The 17,183-nt window shown below is 40.7% G+C and overlaps 1 protein-coding gene across 1 annotated transcript in view; it reads right to left on the bottom strand.

The window, feature by feature from the left end:
* rttn (rotatin) overlaps nucleotides 1-17,183 on the bottom strand; it is a 33,844-nt gene that overhangs the window by 15,893 nt on the left and 768 nt on the right. Inside the window, 25 exon segments of the mRNA XM_040043963.1 lie at nucleotides 1,033-1,161; nucleotides 1,163-1,190; nucleotides 2,566-2,808; nucleotides 3,659-3,850; nucleotides 3,990-4,055; nucleotides 4,147-4,243; nucleotides 4,832-4,949; nucleotides 5,493-5,578; nucleotides 7,504-7,603; nucleotides 7,688-7,859; nucleotides 8,471-8,610; nucleotides 9,168-9,284; nucleotides 9,531-9,656; nucleotides 9,992-10,118; nucleotides 10,215-10,327; nucleotides 11,382-11,594; nucleotides 11,679-11,846; nucleotides 12,750-12,865; nucleotides 13,114-13,304; nucleotides 13,915-14,083; nucleotides 14,371-14,521; nucleotides 16,020-16,134; nucleotides 16,374-16,464; nucleotides 16,561-16,641; nucleotides 16,824-17,013. Coding sequence (XP_039899897.1) covers nucleotides 1,033-1,161; nucleotides 1,163-1,190; nucleotides 2,566-2,808; nucleotides 3,659-3,850; nucleotides 3,990-4,055; nucleotides 4,147-4,243; nucleotides 4,832-4,949; nucleotides 5,493-5,578; nucleotides 7,504-7,603; nucleotides 7,688-7,859; nucleotides 8,471-8,610; nucleotides 9,168-9,284; nucleotides 9,531-9,656; nucleotides 9,992-10,118; nucleotides 10,215-10,327; nucleotides 11,382-11,594; nucleotides 11,679-11,846; nucleotides 12,750-12,865; nucleotides 13,114-13,304; nucleotides 13,915-14,083; nucleotides 14,371-14,521; nucleotides 16,020-16,134; nucleotides 16,374-16,464; nucleotides 16,561-16,641; nucleotides 16,824-17,013 — 3,339 coding nt within the window.

Genomic DNA, 17,183 nt, shown 5'->3' with positions numbered 1-17,183 from the left:
GTTAAGGTATAAAAAAAAAAAAAAAAAAAAACTATGAATGTGACTTTCTTTTAAGGAAATAAGGAAATAATCTCTGCCACAGGCCTGAGGTAGAAAGCTACGAAACTATTTTCAGTTATGAAAAAGTAATATGGTTGTGCAACGGTGTGTGTGTTTGTGTGTGAGTGATTTATCCATGCTTTGATTGCATATTTATAGCTTTCTGCTTCTAACCAGATTACCAGCTAATGGAAACACATACACACATATTTTAATGGTACTAACAAGGTGAGCTATGGTGTGACACATAAATAAGATGAGTAAGGTATGTATGGATAAGATGGCCACTAGTTTAATGGGAAACTAGAGTGCCCAATGAATCCATAACTAAAATAATGTGTACACGCTGTGCCAAAAAACTAGGAACTAACTAAAGGAAAATGGCTGGACATTAGTAAGATAAGATACCTTTATTAGTCCCACAAGGGGAAATTTCATGTTAAGGCTGCCGACCTACTGCACGCAATGGCGGTGCCATCTTACCCTCCGACCATACATACATTACACAAAAACATCACATGGGGAAGACAGGTCAGAGAGGTATAACAATGGCAAATGCACCACATGAGGAAAGATAAGGAGAAAAAAAACTCCCCCCAGACTGAGCTCCACTCTTAATACACCAGAGAAACACACGACAAGCAACAGGGATGGGTAAAGGATGAGAGACAGCCAATGTAGACAGTACATCCGGGCCTTCAGCCTATGCGCTGGTCTCCTTGATCCACCGTCAGCATCGGAAGGGAATAAGCGTCGAGAAGGCAGGTGTCCTGTGGCCGGTAGGAAACGTAATCAGCATACATAATGTCTCTTGTATGTTGTGCGTGTCCAGAGTTGACCAGAGACGTGTCCTTCGCCTGCCGGCTAACAACAGTAATCACTATCTCTGGTAGTGTCTGTGTTGCCTGCAAACAGTCTCCTGTTAAATAAAATGAAACTATAATGATTTTTTTTAAAGTGAGGTTTTTCTTTCACACATGTCATGATGTGTACCTGGTTGAGAAGCAGCTCCAGTATCCAGCGCAGGTCCTCGTCCTCTGAGTCGGCCGCAAATTCAGTGTGAATCTGCGTGAAGTAGGCATTCAAAAATGCAATGATGCCCACCAGCAACCTTTCATCCTCAAACACAGGCTGGGCGCACCTGGAGAAACCTGCAGGGAGGAAGAGGAGGAGAAAGAGACAACATTAGAAGAAAAACATGGTTGAGAAGGATAATAACATTGATTGAATAACACTGATCAGATCAGAGAAATAACTGACATATGTGAGTGTGTGTTTATGGAGACTTATTCCAAAATGTCTTCATTGTTACTGAAGTATTACATTTCATTCATCACTTTTTAGTACCTTGTTGCATCCTCCTTTTGTCTTCAGACCTACTTTAATTCTCCTTCTTCTTCTTCTTCTTCTTCGTGGCACAAATTTATCAAGGTGCTGGAACCATTCCTCAGAGATTTCGGTCCATACTGACATGCTACCATTACACAGCTACTGCAGATTTGTTGGCCTCACCAGCAATGACCCTCAGGTAGGCTGTGGTGTTTAAATTATGCTCAGCTGGTACTAAGTGACCCATAGTGTGCCAAGAAAAAAAGATATGCTTTACACTATTACACCACCAGCAACCTGAACACTTCAGCCATATCTGTGTGACTAAATGCACTGGAATACCATCATGTGATTGGCTGATTAGACATTTGCATTCATAAGCAGATGAACACGTGTACCTAATAAAGTGGCAGATGAGTGTCTATGTCTCACTCAGTTTTGCTAAATACCCATTTCCAAAAAAAACTGAGAACCTGTGTAAATATAAATAAACACAATGCTTCCAGCTTATTCAGATCCTAAATTAAGGGAGAATAGTTCAAAAAACATTTATACAATGTTGAAAAAATACATGTTTATTTTGAATTTGATGTCACCCACTCATTCGGCTAAGCTTCTATCTGTGTTGCATCACCATTTCTTTCAACAACACTCTGTAGGTGTTTAGGAATTGAGGACACCAGTTGCTGTAGTTCTGAGAGCACAATGTTTTTCCATTTTTGCATTCTTAGGATTTGAGCAGACCAACATTTCAGGGCTTTCTTTGTCATATTTTCGGTTTCATAATGTGCCAAATGTGTTGAATGGATGACAAGTCTGAGCTGCAGGCAAGTCAAATTAGCACTCTTACTACAGAGTCATGCTGTTATAATGCATTCACAAATGTCACTTGGCATTGTTTTGCTGAAATAAGCAAGTTGAAAAAGACATTGTCTGAATGGAAGCGTACGCTGCTCCCAGACCTGAATATATTGTTCAGGTCTGTGCTCAGTTTTTGCCTGTGCTACAACATAAAGTGCATTTTTAAAAGTATAAACATTTCACATCTCATTTTCCATATTTGACATATTGCCTATACCGAATTTTAACTTTTGAATTCTATCTTTATTTACATTTTACACACAGGATTACATTTACTGGTTTTGGTAACAGTGTGAGAAAAGTTCATAAATCCTTGATTATAATTATCTAGTGTACCTGGTCACTGCAGCCTGCCAGCTGAGGGAGTGAAGGGTCTCCCTGCATCTGTAGGTGGGAATGTGTGGGAATGCCAGCCTGTCAATCAACAGGTAGATGCTGAGCCTGGAGAGAGCAGAGGCCACAGAACTGTGCCCTGATGCGGTGACGATGGCCTGGATACAATCCTGCAGCGCAGTGGGAAGGTGCACTGCCTTCAGCCACAAAACTTGTGTTTCTGACAGCTTTAAGTCGGGATGGAATCTGAGGGGAATAAAATGGTAATGGTTTAAAAATGTATATATTCCAAATTAAAGCGCATGACTACTGATGAGCTGGCAAGTTTATTACTTAAGCAGCAGCCTCAGAATCACTAATGACTGCATTAACAGTCATATTTGATCACCAGTCTAGTGGGATGAGACATTTATGATTCATCAGAAGTTTTGAGAATTTCTTACAACTGATTAAAGCAGAGGTAGCCATGTTTTTTTCGAGTGTGGTAACAAAAAAACAACAATATCTGAAGCTGATCGCTTTGATACATAGCTATACTTCACATAAACACTAAGTACAAAGAAGACACCCGTCTATTTTATTGACTAATCAATCTTAAACAAGTGCTGTTTTCCCCAGTCACAGCATTGTGTGAAATTCAGTTTAAGATGGACTAATCCATCCATGGTGTGCTTCAAACATCTGTGCTGTAATCAAGCTGGTTGAATTTGGGAGAGACACTCTCATTTGTTTGAATTAGGTCACATTAGAAGTAAATGAAGACAGATGAAACACAAGATGGCAAGACTGAATCTAAAACTTCACTGCAATGCTCTACAACAGGGAATGTTTTAAAAGAGTGATATCTATAACTCAAAGCCTTTTCTCAAAAAAGAAAAAAGAAAATCCTGTCACAGAATTATTGCTCAGGTAAGTTTCTTTGGCAGTCTACTAGACTACTTTGCTTGACACAGAAACATTCATCTACCATGGTGTCCAATCTCTAATTTAATCCTAATTTTTAAAAACAAAAAAAAAGAACACACATGAAACGCATTAGTACAATGGCCACACCTAACATTTGCACATATACAGTTGGAAATATGAAGGAGCTTACTCGCTGACATCTCTAGCAATGCCACAAAGCTCCTGAAGGAGGTTATCTATCCCAGAATGCCACGCAGTGTTCCAGGCCACCTGTAGGGCTTGGCGGGCAGGGTTAAGAGTTTGGAGGTCAGACGAAGGCACCAGTACGCAGCAGTACGGACTAACAGCATGATGAGTTGCTGCCTGAAATGGAACGTTGTACCTTGAAGAAAGATTAAAAACAAAACTGTGAATATTGTCTGTCAAGTGTTTTAATGACAGGGAAGTAAAAAAAGTGGCAACGAAGCACAAGGCAATATTTAACACTGCTGCTGACCTCCAGAAGTTTATGAAGGTCTTACCTGCGTGTTACTGCCAATGGCAGGGAGAATGGTGTGACGCTCACTTCTGTGGTGGATGTGTCAGACCTGATGACAGAAAAAGAGCACTGCAGTATTAAAAGGATGAACATTAACGCATGCACAAATGGAAATTTAAAGAGAGGAAAATTATGCTCACCATAAGTCAGTGCTGGCGATCTCATCAAATAGCAGTAAACTCATCAGAACAGCAATCTCACTTCCATCGCTTTTGCTCTCCTTCAATATCAACGATGCTATAATGAAGACCAAAATAGGCAATTTACATAACAATGACATCCAGAACTTTATCACTTGAGTCCATAAGAAGATTACAGAAGTAATAGTGAAGTAGTAGTTCATATTGCAAGAATTTATTTGCAAAAATAAACTTGCAAACACTTTTCTTATTAAATGTAAGACTCCACTGAATTTAAAATGTGGTTATGTTTAAAACACTGCATATCTTTTGCATGAATAAATTTCAATAAAGCTCTATTTTCTGTCTAGACCTGACTAAAACCATTACACAAATATACATAAAATCACTTGAATTAAAATGTCTTTTAATTTATAAACCAAGTTACATTTTAGCTCAAATTTATGCAACAAATATTAGAGCTGCTGTATATATTACCAACTACTATTAAGACTAAGCTGTTAAAAGTGCACTGCTGCCGAGCCGAGCTCTGTGGCAACAAGTTGCATCATACTAATATGCTACTTACTACAGTGTGACAGCATGGTTAAAAGCTATGCATCAGTGGATGACTTGAGAATATGGCCCCGAGCTACTCGACACAATGTGTGTAGCTGTTATTTAATGAGTTGTCTTGTGACTGTACCCCTGAGCAGTGTGAGGAGCAGGAGCTGCCGCTGTGCCAGGCTGTGCCTCAGAGATGGATCAGCGTACACCAGCTTTCTCAGGATACATACACAAGGCTCCAGTAGACAATCAAACCTCTGGGGAAAACAGCAACATACTCACTCGGTGTTTAATTGCAAGGAAAACACAAACAAAGCCACACGCTGCCTGTCGGCCTTGCCTTGTTCTGCCTCTCACAAATGCACAGGATTTCTTTAGTGTCAGCTCGCATAAGCTATACCTAAATTCTGTGACTGTGAAGGTTGCAGGCAAGGGAGGTTGGGAACAAATACAAGTCATTCTCTGTAGCCCTGTTACTCCACATCCATGTAGCGAGACATGTTGGACGATTACCCTCGGCAGTTTCTGATTAAAAGCCTGGGAATGGTCAGCAGACTGCATCAACTACAGGCCAGAAATCACTGCTGACCAGGGCCTGTCTGACAATATTTATACACGCCATTTCATCCTTCTATCATTCACGGCTCAGTGGTTTTCCTGCATCCACACATGAACTCACGTGAACACATAAACATGGACATATACATAAACGAGACAACATGTGACTTTATATATTTGGGTTATTGAGTTTCAGTAGTAACTGTTTCAGTAAGCATCTACAGTCTGTTTCTTCTATTTACCTTGTTGCCATTTACACACTCCATAATTACAGAAAGGACTTTATCTTCTATTCCAAGGTTCTTTAGTACTGGGTGCATTGCTGTGTCTAAAGGGAAAGAAAGAAAACCGTTCAATATATGTCAAAACACACACACACACACAGTAAAGTATTGGGAAACAACAAACACTGGTGCCCTTACTACAAATTGTAGTTTTAACACAGCGTTTTGCGTATCACAGACTTTTATAATTGATTTACATTTTAGTGAATGCAGTTTTTGCAAAGCTTTTTCTGGGAGTAATAAGACATTCAAATCATCAATTATCCAGATGTAAATTAACACCTCTAAATCCTTGTATTATCACATTCTAAAACTGGCCTGGATGTGCCACCAAAGTCAGTGTTTCCCAATAAAAAAATCATTTCAATAAAAATAAAAAGCATTTTTTTCTGAAGCGAAGCATTCTCACAGTGGAATAGCAGTGTATCTGAAAACCATCAGGGTTTTATTCATTACAAACCTAAGGAACAAGTTCTGTCATTTTGCAGGGAAGTTCCAATTTTTGAGAGCTGACAATAAGGAACAAAATCTGTCTAACTTTTGCAAAACATTATTTGCTGTTTGATAAGCTGAGGATTCATCTTTTCTATGAGCATTTGTTTCACTCCAGCTCAGTGTGACAGTTTCTGATGCTGTTTTGCTGCTCTCATCTGCTCTCAGTGGCACCATGCATGTGTCTTCCAAACTCCAATACATGTGTTTGTGTAACAGACACACACGGAGCAGAGGAGCTGATGACAATTTACCAAGTTACTGTAAGTAAAACTTGCAAAGAATAACATTTTATTCTGTGCAAATGGTCAGCTGACGATGACAGTTTTTTGAGATAATGTGGATTACTGAATATAGCCCATGCTTTTTCCCTCTCTCGCTTGAAAGAGCTGAATGTAGACAGTACATTTCCTTCTGTATAATAATATACAGAAGGAAACGAATAACAATCTATTAGTTATTAATCTTTGGCTCTCTTCCCTCACCCTCATCCGGTCGCAGATGGCCGATCCTCCCTGAGTCTGGTTCTAACTGAGGTTTCTTACTCTTAAAAGGGAGTTTTTCCTTCCCACTGTCACCAAGTGCTTGCTCTTGGGTCATCTAATTGTTTGGGTTTTCCCGATATCATTGAATTCTCTTCACCTTATAATATAATGCACCATGAGGTGACCGTTGTGATTCAGAGCTACATAAATAAAATTTTTAATTTTGCATTGAACTGTATAGCCAGAAAACTTGTTGTTGGGGCTCACAGATGTAGATTGGAGCAGATATCCAAATGGTGAAGCAGCAATATCAGCACAATTCACATGTCAAATAAGACAAATCGGTGCATTAAATGTGTGAGTTATACATATGTGCAAAGTATATGTAGAGGGTGGAGCATAGCCTACACGAGTGATTGATGTCACTTGGCGTTCTTCTGTTGCTCTGCAATTTAGCTGCCAAAACACTAGTCAGCAGTGGAGTTTTCCTCCAGATGATTAAAAAAGATGGCATAAGAAGTAGCTGGAGTAGTCACTTAGGATTAAATGGCAGTAATGAACGGGCCAATCAAAGTCATCGTAACTACATGTTGACACAACTCACATTCCTAGAGTAGTGCACGTTAGATCATAGTTTAAGTTATGGCGTTGAGTTTTAAAAAGGTCTGCGATTAAGACATACCTATGATGCAGATTCAATGCAAGAGCACAAATCTTAAGCTACTTAAGACATGAAGGGATTACTAAAATTGAAAAAAAGAAGCTTCTAAATATGTAATTTTGAGGAAAAAGACAATGACAGAAGGATCTTAAAATATACTTTTACATATGTAGTCTAATCTAATATTAAGCAACTTGCAAAGGAAGGCTGATAAGTTGCTTTTACAAGCTTTAACCTGCCAGAACAAATATTTAACTTGGAAAAATATTAAAATCAGACAAAAGATGAGTTTATAATACTACTATAAATATAGCTTTTACAGATATCTCACCTTGTAGCACCACAGAAAGCTGTTCTGCAGCTGACCTTTTCAAGGTGATATCAACCATGTCTGAGTAGAGGATACTAAACAGCTTCTCAACAGATTCCACCTAAGACATAAAATAAACACATAGGTAAGCACTTACTTTTATTAGTGCACACATCAGTTTTGTGCTATGTATGCAGGATTATACCTTTAGAACAGACTTCTTGCTGGTATCAAGTGTGATGTCTAAAGGGTTTTTAAGGCAGAAGAGGTTGGGGAGTGAGGCAATCATTTGTTGATCCAGTTTTGGCCGGGCTGTATTTGAATCATCGCTTCCAGTGAGGTGGGGCAGGAATTGCTGTACTGCTGCTATTCTCACACTGTTAATAATGAATAATGAAAGAATATAAGCAGGTGTAGTTAAGGACTTATAATTGCTGCAAAACAACCTAATTCATGCGATGAAGCAAAAAAACCAAAACAAAAAAACATTTATAGTTTGATTTTTCAAACAACAACTCAAGAAATAGCTGGCAGTGGAGGCGGCAGCTCTATTACTTGCTGCCAGAATTTACCAGGGCTTCTCTGGTGTTGATTTCCATTTCTATCAATATTCATAGATTGGGACCGGATGAGAAAGTGTTTTACACAGGCCTCGAAGAGCATTTGGTTGACATGACAAGCACCTGACAGCAACACAGAGGCCTAATATACCCACCACAAGTTGGAGAGTACATTTTCAGGCTCTTGAGTGTTTGTCTGGCTAACAAATAATCCCGAGAACCGACGTCAAAATCATCAAACAACTCCACGAAAGGAAAACGGAAAAAAGAAAAGAAACATGCCAGACATCCAAGTATACTCATCACAGGCACAAACACACACATTTCTGATATGCACACAATTCCGGGCAGGCACAAAATGCTCAAACGAGCACAGAGAGAAACAACAAGAAAGAGCAACAAAGGAAAGACCCAGAGAAGAGACTCACCCGGGCTGCTTAGTGAAAAGGAGTCGCAGTGCCGCCTTTAGTTTGGCTGTACTTGGGAACACACTGTCTCTTGCCATGTCCGACATGTCACTTATCAGCAGGACGCAGTTTCCCAGTGACTCCTCGGTGCTGGCGTAACCCTGCCGCACACAGACACACAAACACACACAATTCTCAAGACTGCCTTGGCAGACAATAAAGCAAACAACGGGGAATTCCAGCAAAGCGGTGCAAAAGTAAATAAAATATGCATCACTTTGATTACGGGTGGTTTCGTTTTGTCTCTTGTTGACATGGTGGGCCCATCTCTGAATGGCCTTCTTGAATTAAATCACACTTGACAGCCTAGTCAAAGCCTCATGTTTATTCATGAAGAATTTCCTGGCTTTCTGTTCCCTGGAACTGAACAATTAATAAAAAGTTTTTGTTTCTCTTCCCCCTCCACTCAAAAAGGAAACAATATAACAGAATATGTAAATGAGAAAATAACCAAATTTTTCTCACTGGCAGCTCAATGCACAGTCTTTGTGGTCCAAGAGTGCTAATATTGCACTTTTGATCATAGCTGTTCTCATTGTGGGCAACATACACCCATTCTTCCCTTCCATAAATATTGTTTAATAAGCTCCAAATGAGATGTGCACTTTATGAGCTCTGCAGTGCAAATACTACTGAGCCTCTGAAGAGATTACAACACCTGTAATATGGGCATGACCGGGTAAAGTGCCTCATTGAATCTGTCCCAGGCTGATGCTGTCATCATCAATCGTCCCTTGAGCAGGAATAGCAGGATATCCTTGGCAAGAGCATTCACCTATAGATCACAGGTAAAGTGCTGAGTTCACAAAGGCGTTGCTGCTAAAACATCTACTAACAAGTACTCCATGTGACAACTTTGAAATGTCTAAATTATTACACCGGTTTAGCATGTAATGTCCAAACCCCCTCCACAAACCCCTCTGCTTTTAATCTCATGATTACCTGTGAGTGACTGTACTCCATTATCAGAATGAGCTCTCTCAAAGGTCTAAAACTTGAAAGGTATAAGTAGTACATTTACCTTTTGTGCCGAATCTTGGAGTCCAAAGGTGCTTATTTCATAGAGCACCCTGTGGTGGAGAAGGAAGCTAACTCCAGCACATGCCCCTGGTTCCTGACGTGTCGCATTCTGGATGCCAAGGCAGTCCTAGGGGTATATGTAATCACACCAGAGCACATCATAAATTATCACTATTCTCACTTGTGCTCGCATATAAGAGTTTCAATTCACTTTAAATGTAGAAACTCACTCTAGTCAGTAATTGGCAAAATGAAAAGAAAGACTGATTTCAAATGTCAAGTGGGTTTTTTATAGTGGCCTGTCAAAGAGCCACAACTCATCCATCTTCATCCCACTTATTTACATATGGGTGCCCCACTAAACAGGCTCACATTAAGGCTATATCACACTCATATATTTTAACCATGACCCTCCGCACTCATCCAAACAATGACTGTCTATATAAGATGGCTTGCTCTAACCTTGACCAGGTTTAAAGTGCATTCATATGTTTCTGTCTTGACGGGCAGTAAAGGATGGGCCAGCAGCTTGAGGAGGAGTTTCTGGCTCTCCGTTTGGAGGAGGGGACTGGGCTGTTCAAACTTCCACCTATAAGAAGATAATCAAATGGATTTTAACTAACTTCATTAGCCAAAAAAAAAAAAAAAGTCATTACTATGACTGACTTCAGATCTGATGTCTTACAGATAAGAGCAAATGTGAACACATTCTTTGATGATAGGCAAGTGCTGGTGAAATGGAAGGCCATCTATGGCTTGGTCTGCCAGCTCCACTAACTCCAGCCAATTCTTCTCCCCCTTGAGAAAAAAAAAATACAATGTTTAATTAACAGTCAAGTAGTGATGAGATACAGTCTGAAAAGACTTCACTATAGTCATATATAATCATATACTTTGTTCAGGGATAACATTATGACCACCTGCCTAACACTGTATTGGTCCCCATTTTGCTGCTAAAACGGCTCTGACCCATTGAGGCATGGACTCCACTAGACCTCTGAAGGTGTGTTGTGGAATCTGGCACCAGGTCTGATCCACTTCCATGGATCAGACGTCTTTGTCTGGCACATCCCACAGAGGTTTGATTGGCATCTGCACAATTTTTAGGTCAAGTCAACACCTCAAATGTGTTGTTGTGTTTCTACAACTATTCCCGAACCGTTTTTGTTTTGTAACAGGGCGCACCATCCTGCAGAAAGAGGCCTATGGGAGTATGAGGTAACACCGTTTTCACGAAAGGCTATACGTTGTCTGGACCTGAGGTAGGTGGTGCATTTAGAAGTAACTTCCACATGGTTGCCAGGACACAAGGTTTTTGTAGCAGTATACTGCCCAAACCATGACACTGCCTCCATCGGCTTGCCTTCTTCTCATAGTGTATTCTGGTGCCAGGTGTTCCCCAGGTACATCCTAAGATGCACCCGGCCAGCCATGTGACGGGAAAGAAAATGTGATTCATCAAACCAGCCAATCTTCTTGAATTGCTCCAGCCTTTGCTCCCCACGTGCATCAATGAGCCGTGGCCACCCATGACCTTGTCCCTGGTTCAGCACTATTCTTCGTTGGACGACTTTTGATAGACACTGACCACTGCAGACTGGACACAGAGATATATAGCTACAGTTTTGGAGATGCTCTGACGTGTTGCCTAGCCATCACAATTTGAACCTTACACTCAAATCCCTACGCTTGCCCATTGTTCCTGCTTCTAATACATCACCTTTGAGATAATCACGTTTACTCACGTCACCTGTCAGTTGTCATATTGTTATGCCTGATCAGTGTGTAGTGTATCCATATATATATACGTATAAAGGATGCCTAGTATTTGTATTTGATGTGGTGATTATACCTCTGCTTGTGCTTCCCTGAGAAAGATGCAAGTGGATTCCATCCAGAGGGCAGCTCGGGTCACCCTCCTGTAGATTTCATGGCTGTCCGAGTTCACCTGCTCCAAGTAGGCCACCGCTGTCTCTTGCATGCTGGGTAACAAACTTCCCAATGATGTGTCCAAGCATAAGTGGAAAAGAGCTGTTGCAGTGTTTTCTGGGAGATTGTCACTAGCCTGTGTGATGTTCATAGAATGATTAACTTTCAAATGGAAAACAGTAACTGAATCAAAGTGATTCTGTCGCACAAGCACACACACCTTCTCGGGTGGGAGGATGGTCTGTAGGAGTTTAATGGTAAATATGGCAGCGCCTATGTAGGCTATTCTATGGTGAACCTGAGAATTGTTGGGAATATCCACTGAACAGCTGTGGCGATAGCTCAGTATATCCCCCAGTAGCTCCATGCAGGTTTGCAGCTTCTCTTTCTAAAATAAACACAAGCAAAAATGTAGACAAACACACACACTGCCACACAAACGCACCAATACGTGCACATGTACTCACACTGTGTGAATGTTCACACACACTCAAGACACAGCTTCTGGCTGCGAGCCAAGAGAAAAATTGTTCGTTCCAGGGGTTAGGAATTGAATGTAATCAGATTTCAGGGTTATTTTGGGACGAGATACAGATCCACCCTATCTCTGTATGAATAAATTGGAACAATCTATTCTCAGCCACTTTGTTCTGGGTGTAAAAATTGTTCAATGGAAGATGAACACCAGCAGGGGGCAGTACATGCCCTCTGCATTGCTGAGGCGGGCATGAACAGTTTGGTCCATTCCCACAGGAAAAACCTAGAGGTTTGGCACACAAAAGCTGCTCTCCACATAAAGATGACAAAATAGTTCTCAGGCTGCAAGGCTCTGGGCATGTATTAAACAGCAGAGGGCCACAGGGGCCTGGACTTGACAAGTGTGTAAATCCCCCTGCAGAGGAACATACCCTTTAAAACAGCCATGCAAGATAACAAATGATTCTGCATGGTAAAAAAAAAATACACCTGTTTAACACAATCTATTGTGCGGACTTTATGCATGTAATAAATGAAGACATTTACTAGCCCTGCAATTCTGTGCTGGGATAAACCCAAGGGTACAGATGGGAAGTTTGCATGTATGCAAGAAGTGCTTTATAACCAGCAGAAAGCCTCTGTAACCTTTATATAACACATAACGCTCAATCACGTGCCCGCAGTTCTCCTTGACAGTCGAGTACCGTATGCCTGTGTGTCTGTGGCAAATTGTCTGGTGGCCAAGTCAGTTCCCCTTTTCACTGAAGTGTCTATTCATCTACATAAGAGGCTGTCATGAGTTGTGTTGACTTGCCAGCTCCATCCCCGCCAGGCTGCGATCGTCCCAGACCAGCTCACAAACGCTGTCCCCAAGCAGGAGGACAGCGTCACACAGCAGCTCCAGAACGCGATGGAAAGCATGCAAACCTTCTGAGAAACAGCAGAGTGAGAGAGAAAACAAAGCAAGAGCGGAAGAAATGTTTTGACGTGATCAAATAACAATGGAGAGAATCCAGTCAATGTAGAGAAACAGGTGAGGGAATCTTAAGTTCAAAAAATTAAAACAAACAAACAATTGAGACTGAGATTATTGATTAATGGCTTAAAAAAATAGTTTTACCACTCATATTTTACCAAATAAGATCATTTTAAAAAAAGACAAGCATACTGACACTTACCTGTCTTAAGCAGTGGTATGGCACACTCCATAGAGGCAACAGTAAACTGAGCCAAAGTGAGCTGCCGCAACTGCAACTCCAACACATCTTCTACACCCAGATCAGGAAGCTCCACATGGGCCACATCTGCAGGTGAATGGGCCATCTGTCTGGGGGCCTGGACTGCTCCTCCACTTCTGTGTGAGCTGCCACTGGATGAATTGCACACAGACGAAAAGACAACTGTAAATTTGTGATCTGTTCTTGGACCATTCAAATGCAAGGAGTGACGTATCCGCTGTATAGGGATGGAACATAAAAATGAATATGCCATCACATGAATCAAACCTGATTTTTAAACACTACAGACCGGCCGCTAGAGGGCTCCTAGTGTTTTCATATTTAGAAGAACATCCTTCACAGTCTTTCTTTTCTTTCACACTGCTTTATCGTCTTGTGTGGGCTGCTGGCGTCACTAGTGATTTTGTCATTATCAAAGCCGCAGAAAACCCTACTGTGCACAAATTCTCAAAGAAATGTAAGACTCACTTCTTAAGCCTAATGAAAAGAATCGAAAATGTTGAATCACGTCAAGAATATCATTTCTACAAGCAAGGTAGAATGACTAACGTAATACCACGCACGCCTCAGAAGTGTGACAAAAAGCTAAAGGGAGTCTCTACTCTAGGAGCCAATATGATTACTAACATCTATGCAAACAATACCTTAAACAAGAAAAGATACACAAAAAGAGACACATTTTTATTGTTTTTTTTAAGTATATATTTCAAACATACAGTCATGTCGATTTCATACGCGTACCTATTAGAAGCTGCGTCTCCATCTTGACCATCTCCTCTGGCTCTCTGGCTTGTGCGTCCCACTAAAGAAGGCCGGGGAGAGCACTCGGACCCAGGAGAGGAGGCCCCCGAACGCTGGGTCCCCAGAACCTCCTGGGTGTAGGAGAAGGACGAGTTCTGAGAAACTGGATCTACGCACCCACAAATAAATAAAACAAATAAGTTAAATGCTTTGATATTTGTTAGACATTGATTTGTGAATATAAAAATTAGGAATTCACGTTGTGGAAGCAATATGTTCTAGATCGGTTTTAGACTTGAGTTACAAGAAAAATACAGCTGATTAACAGAGGTGATAGATACCAGGTAGTGATTTACTTATATAAGCATGCAAAAATAGCTGAAAAATCACCACATAGATGACAGTGGAAGATATTGATATCATTATTTAAAAACAAGTAAAAAGGGCACGCTACACCTTGTTTCGCAGAGTAGAAGCTTGGGTCTTGATGAAAGCGCAGCCGCCTTCTTAATCCCACACAAAGCTGCCGGAGACAGGAAAGAGCCGACAAGTAGATGTAGCCTGACTCCTCTTTACCTGGACCCAGCCTCAATAGGGACAGAAGGCTCTGCAAATGGAACGGGACATTAACGGCATAACAGATTACATTACTGCTAAGGTGTTCAGTGGATGAACACCTTGTAATATCCAATAAAAGTTTATTGCAAATGTGTAAAAACTGCATATTAGTCAATTTACAAAGCTACGCCGAGACAAACACACTGTATACCAGACTTAAAGTCAAGACTGACAGAAAAGCCGTAATAAAGTTCACTGGATAAAAAGGGCAAATGGAATTGAATTATTGAAGCAGCAATTTGTTCAGAGTTCAGATTCCCTGCCCTCTGAAGCTAATGATGTCATGTATCTAAATTCAAGCCTTTTAATTTTGCTTAATGGCTGCAGTAGCTCGAAAGAGGACCAAGTAAAGCCACAAGAAGTACTTTTCTGTAATCATTTCTTTTTTGGTGATGACACTGCTGGGTGACAGTATGTTAATGCTACCGTGAGACCGATGTAATTTAATGCACCACTTTATTAGCAAAATAGTAATGTTCACTGTGGCTCATCAGGGCAAAATGATGTCTCCCCCAAAACTCTGTTTATGCCAGTGAAACAAAGAGCTCACAGAACTGATGTGCTTTGTTACCAAGATGACAGTGGGGAGATACATCACACGGTGTTGCTCGCTTTAAAAGAAATGGAGACGGAGTATGTATAGCTGTACAAAGTGGAAACTCATTGCAGACTTCAGTATTACGACCCCATGGATCAGCTGCCAGCAGAAGCCAGCAAGGGCCATCGAGGTCGACAACTGTTCAAAGGCTGTGCCCGACAGCGTCCTGTTATACAGAAACTCTGCTGCTCAAGGAGGCCTTTGAGGGAAGAAGCAAAATGTTCTACCAAGGACTTTCACACCTTGCAAGAGGTACATCATGACAAAACTACATCCTAGCAGCAATCTAGTACCTGCTCAACCAAAGTAAGCCTTCGGGAGCCTCACAGCCTCCTACAAGATCAGGGACGCAGAATTATAAATGGATGCTTTGTTCAAGGACACCATTTGACAGGTTATTATTTTGACAGTGGTTGGAGTGACCATCCTATAAATCCGCTATGAGCTGGTCACGCTAGCCACTCAAAACAGCGCACTGCATCTAATCGATGTGAATACCATTTGGCTAGAAAATAAAACCAGACTCTGATTTTTTGATTGGCATCTTCAACTTTGTTTCTTAGGAAACCAACAGTGAATAAAGCATTTTCAAACCAAGCGAGAGCAGCGTTTGTATTCAGTACAGAGATCGTTTCTGAAGATAAGCACTACACATGATGGTTGCTAAAAATCACAGAGTCTATAAAATAAAAACAGTGAGAGCTTTTCTAATGCCCTGATAATTAAATAATGGAAATTGCAATCACTACAGCATTGTCTCTTTCTGGTCGAGTGTGAACATTCTCTTTATATAAAAAAATAAAAAAACAAAAAAACTACAAACCCCCCAGCATAAATGTACAGACAATAGACATGTATACACAATAACGGTGAAAAAACACCCAAACACCTTTACAATGCCCGGCCTTTGCAGAAAGATCTCAGCAGGAAAGTCTTGCATAATGACATCACACAGAAGTTCACAAGTCGTTCGCACTAGGTTGGGATTGCTGCTCCCCAAGGAACTGTTTCAAAAGAACCACGACAGAGTTATTTTTAGTCTCACACGCTTGTGGAGTTGATTAATACAAAGAATTTCAGCAGTAAAGAACAACACAAATACTATGCAATGTATAGAACTGGGCATCAAATAAAAACAGGTTTGAATTCAGAAATGGTTGAAAAACAAAGCTAATTATAATACAATTAAACCGGGTGAAAAGTGTAATATGCTACTACTTAAAGACATGCATTTGTCTCTTACTTCTCATTGGAAGAAAGTATGTGCCTGTCTGTGTTTGTCAAAGTCAGCCATGGAAACACAGAAAACTTCAGACATCTCACAGATTCGTGCTCTATATAACACAGAGGGATAAAGCATGGGTCCTTTAAGGAAACAAAAATATCATGCATAAAACATTAGAGAAAGATTTTTTTCAAGCAAAAGGTACCTGCTATCTTGTGAGGCGGTATATCCATATTATTTGGCATGCTCTTGTGGAAATAACCCATTTTAGGCAAACCCTCTTGAGCTGAAACAACAGAGACACGAGACTTGTAGCTGGGATAACATCTCCGTACAAGAAAGTTTAAAGCAGTTTGGTAATATAAACCATTTCAACCAAACTGCCTCTAATATCATATTGTGAAAATTTAGTATTTTATGAATGACAGATGCTAAAGTTAAACAAATAATTGGCCTAACATTGAACACCTTTTGAAGATGTACTACGTGGTCCATGTGAATAGACAACTACGCGACTGGGGAGGAGTTCTGGTAGGTGGAACAGCTGGTCCAGGGTTCCATCAATGACAGCTTGCAGGCTGGGCTCCACGTTAGGAGACAGTTGGGTGAGAAAGTCCACCGCCCCAACGTCTCGCAGCATCTGGGCTGCACTTGGATGCTCCAAGACACAATAGTGCATAATCAGAAAACTGGAAATTATATGTCTTGGTTTGATATTGTGTAAATTTTATACAGGTGACATAAGGTTTTGGAATCATGCGGTGAAAATCAGAACAAAAGTAAATCCTTCATTAATTATGCATTTTAAGCCTGGTTAGCTTTTGGAAA

The sequence above is a fragment of the Simochromis diagramma genome, unplaced genomic scaffold (assembly GCF_900408965.1).
Source record: "Simochromis diagramma unplaced genomic scaffold, fSimDia1.1 OVJJ01000602.1, whole genome shotgun sequence".
Taxonomy (NCBI): domain Eukaryota; kingdom Metazoa; phylum Chordata; class Actinopteri; order Cichliformes; family Cichlidae; genus Simochromis; species Simochromis diagramma.
The sequence above is the reverse complement of the archived record's forward strand: the minus strand, read 5'-3'. Positions and strand labels throughout refer to the sequence as shown.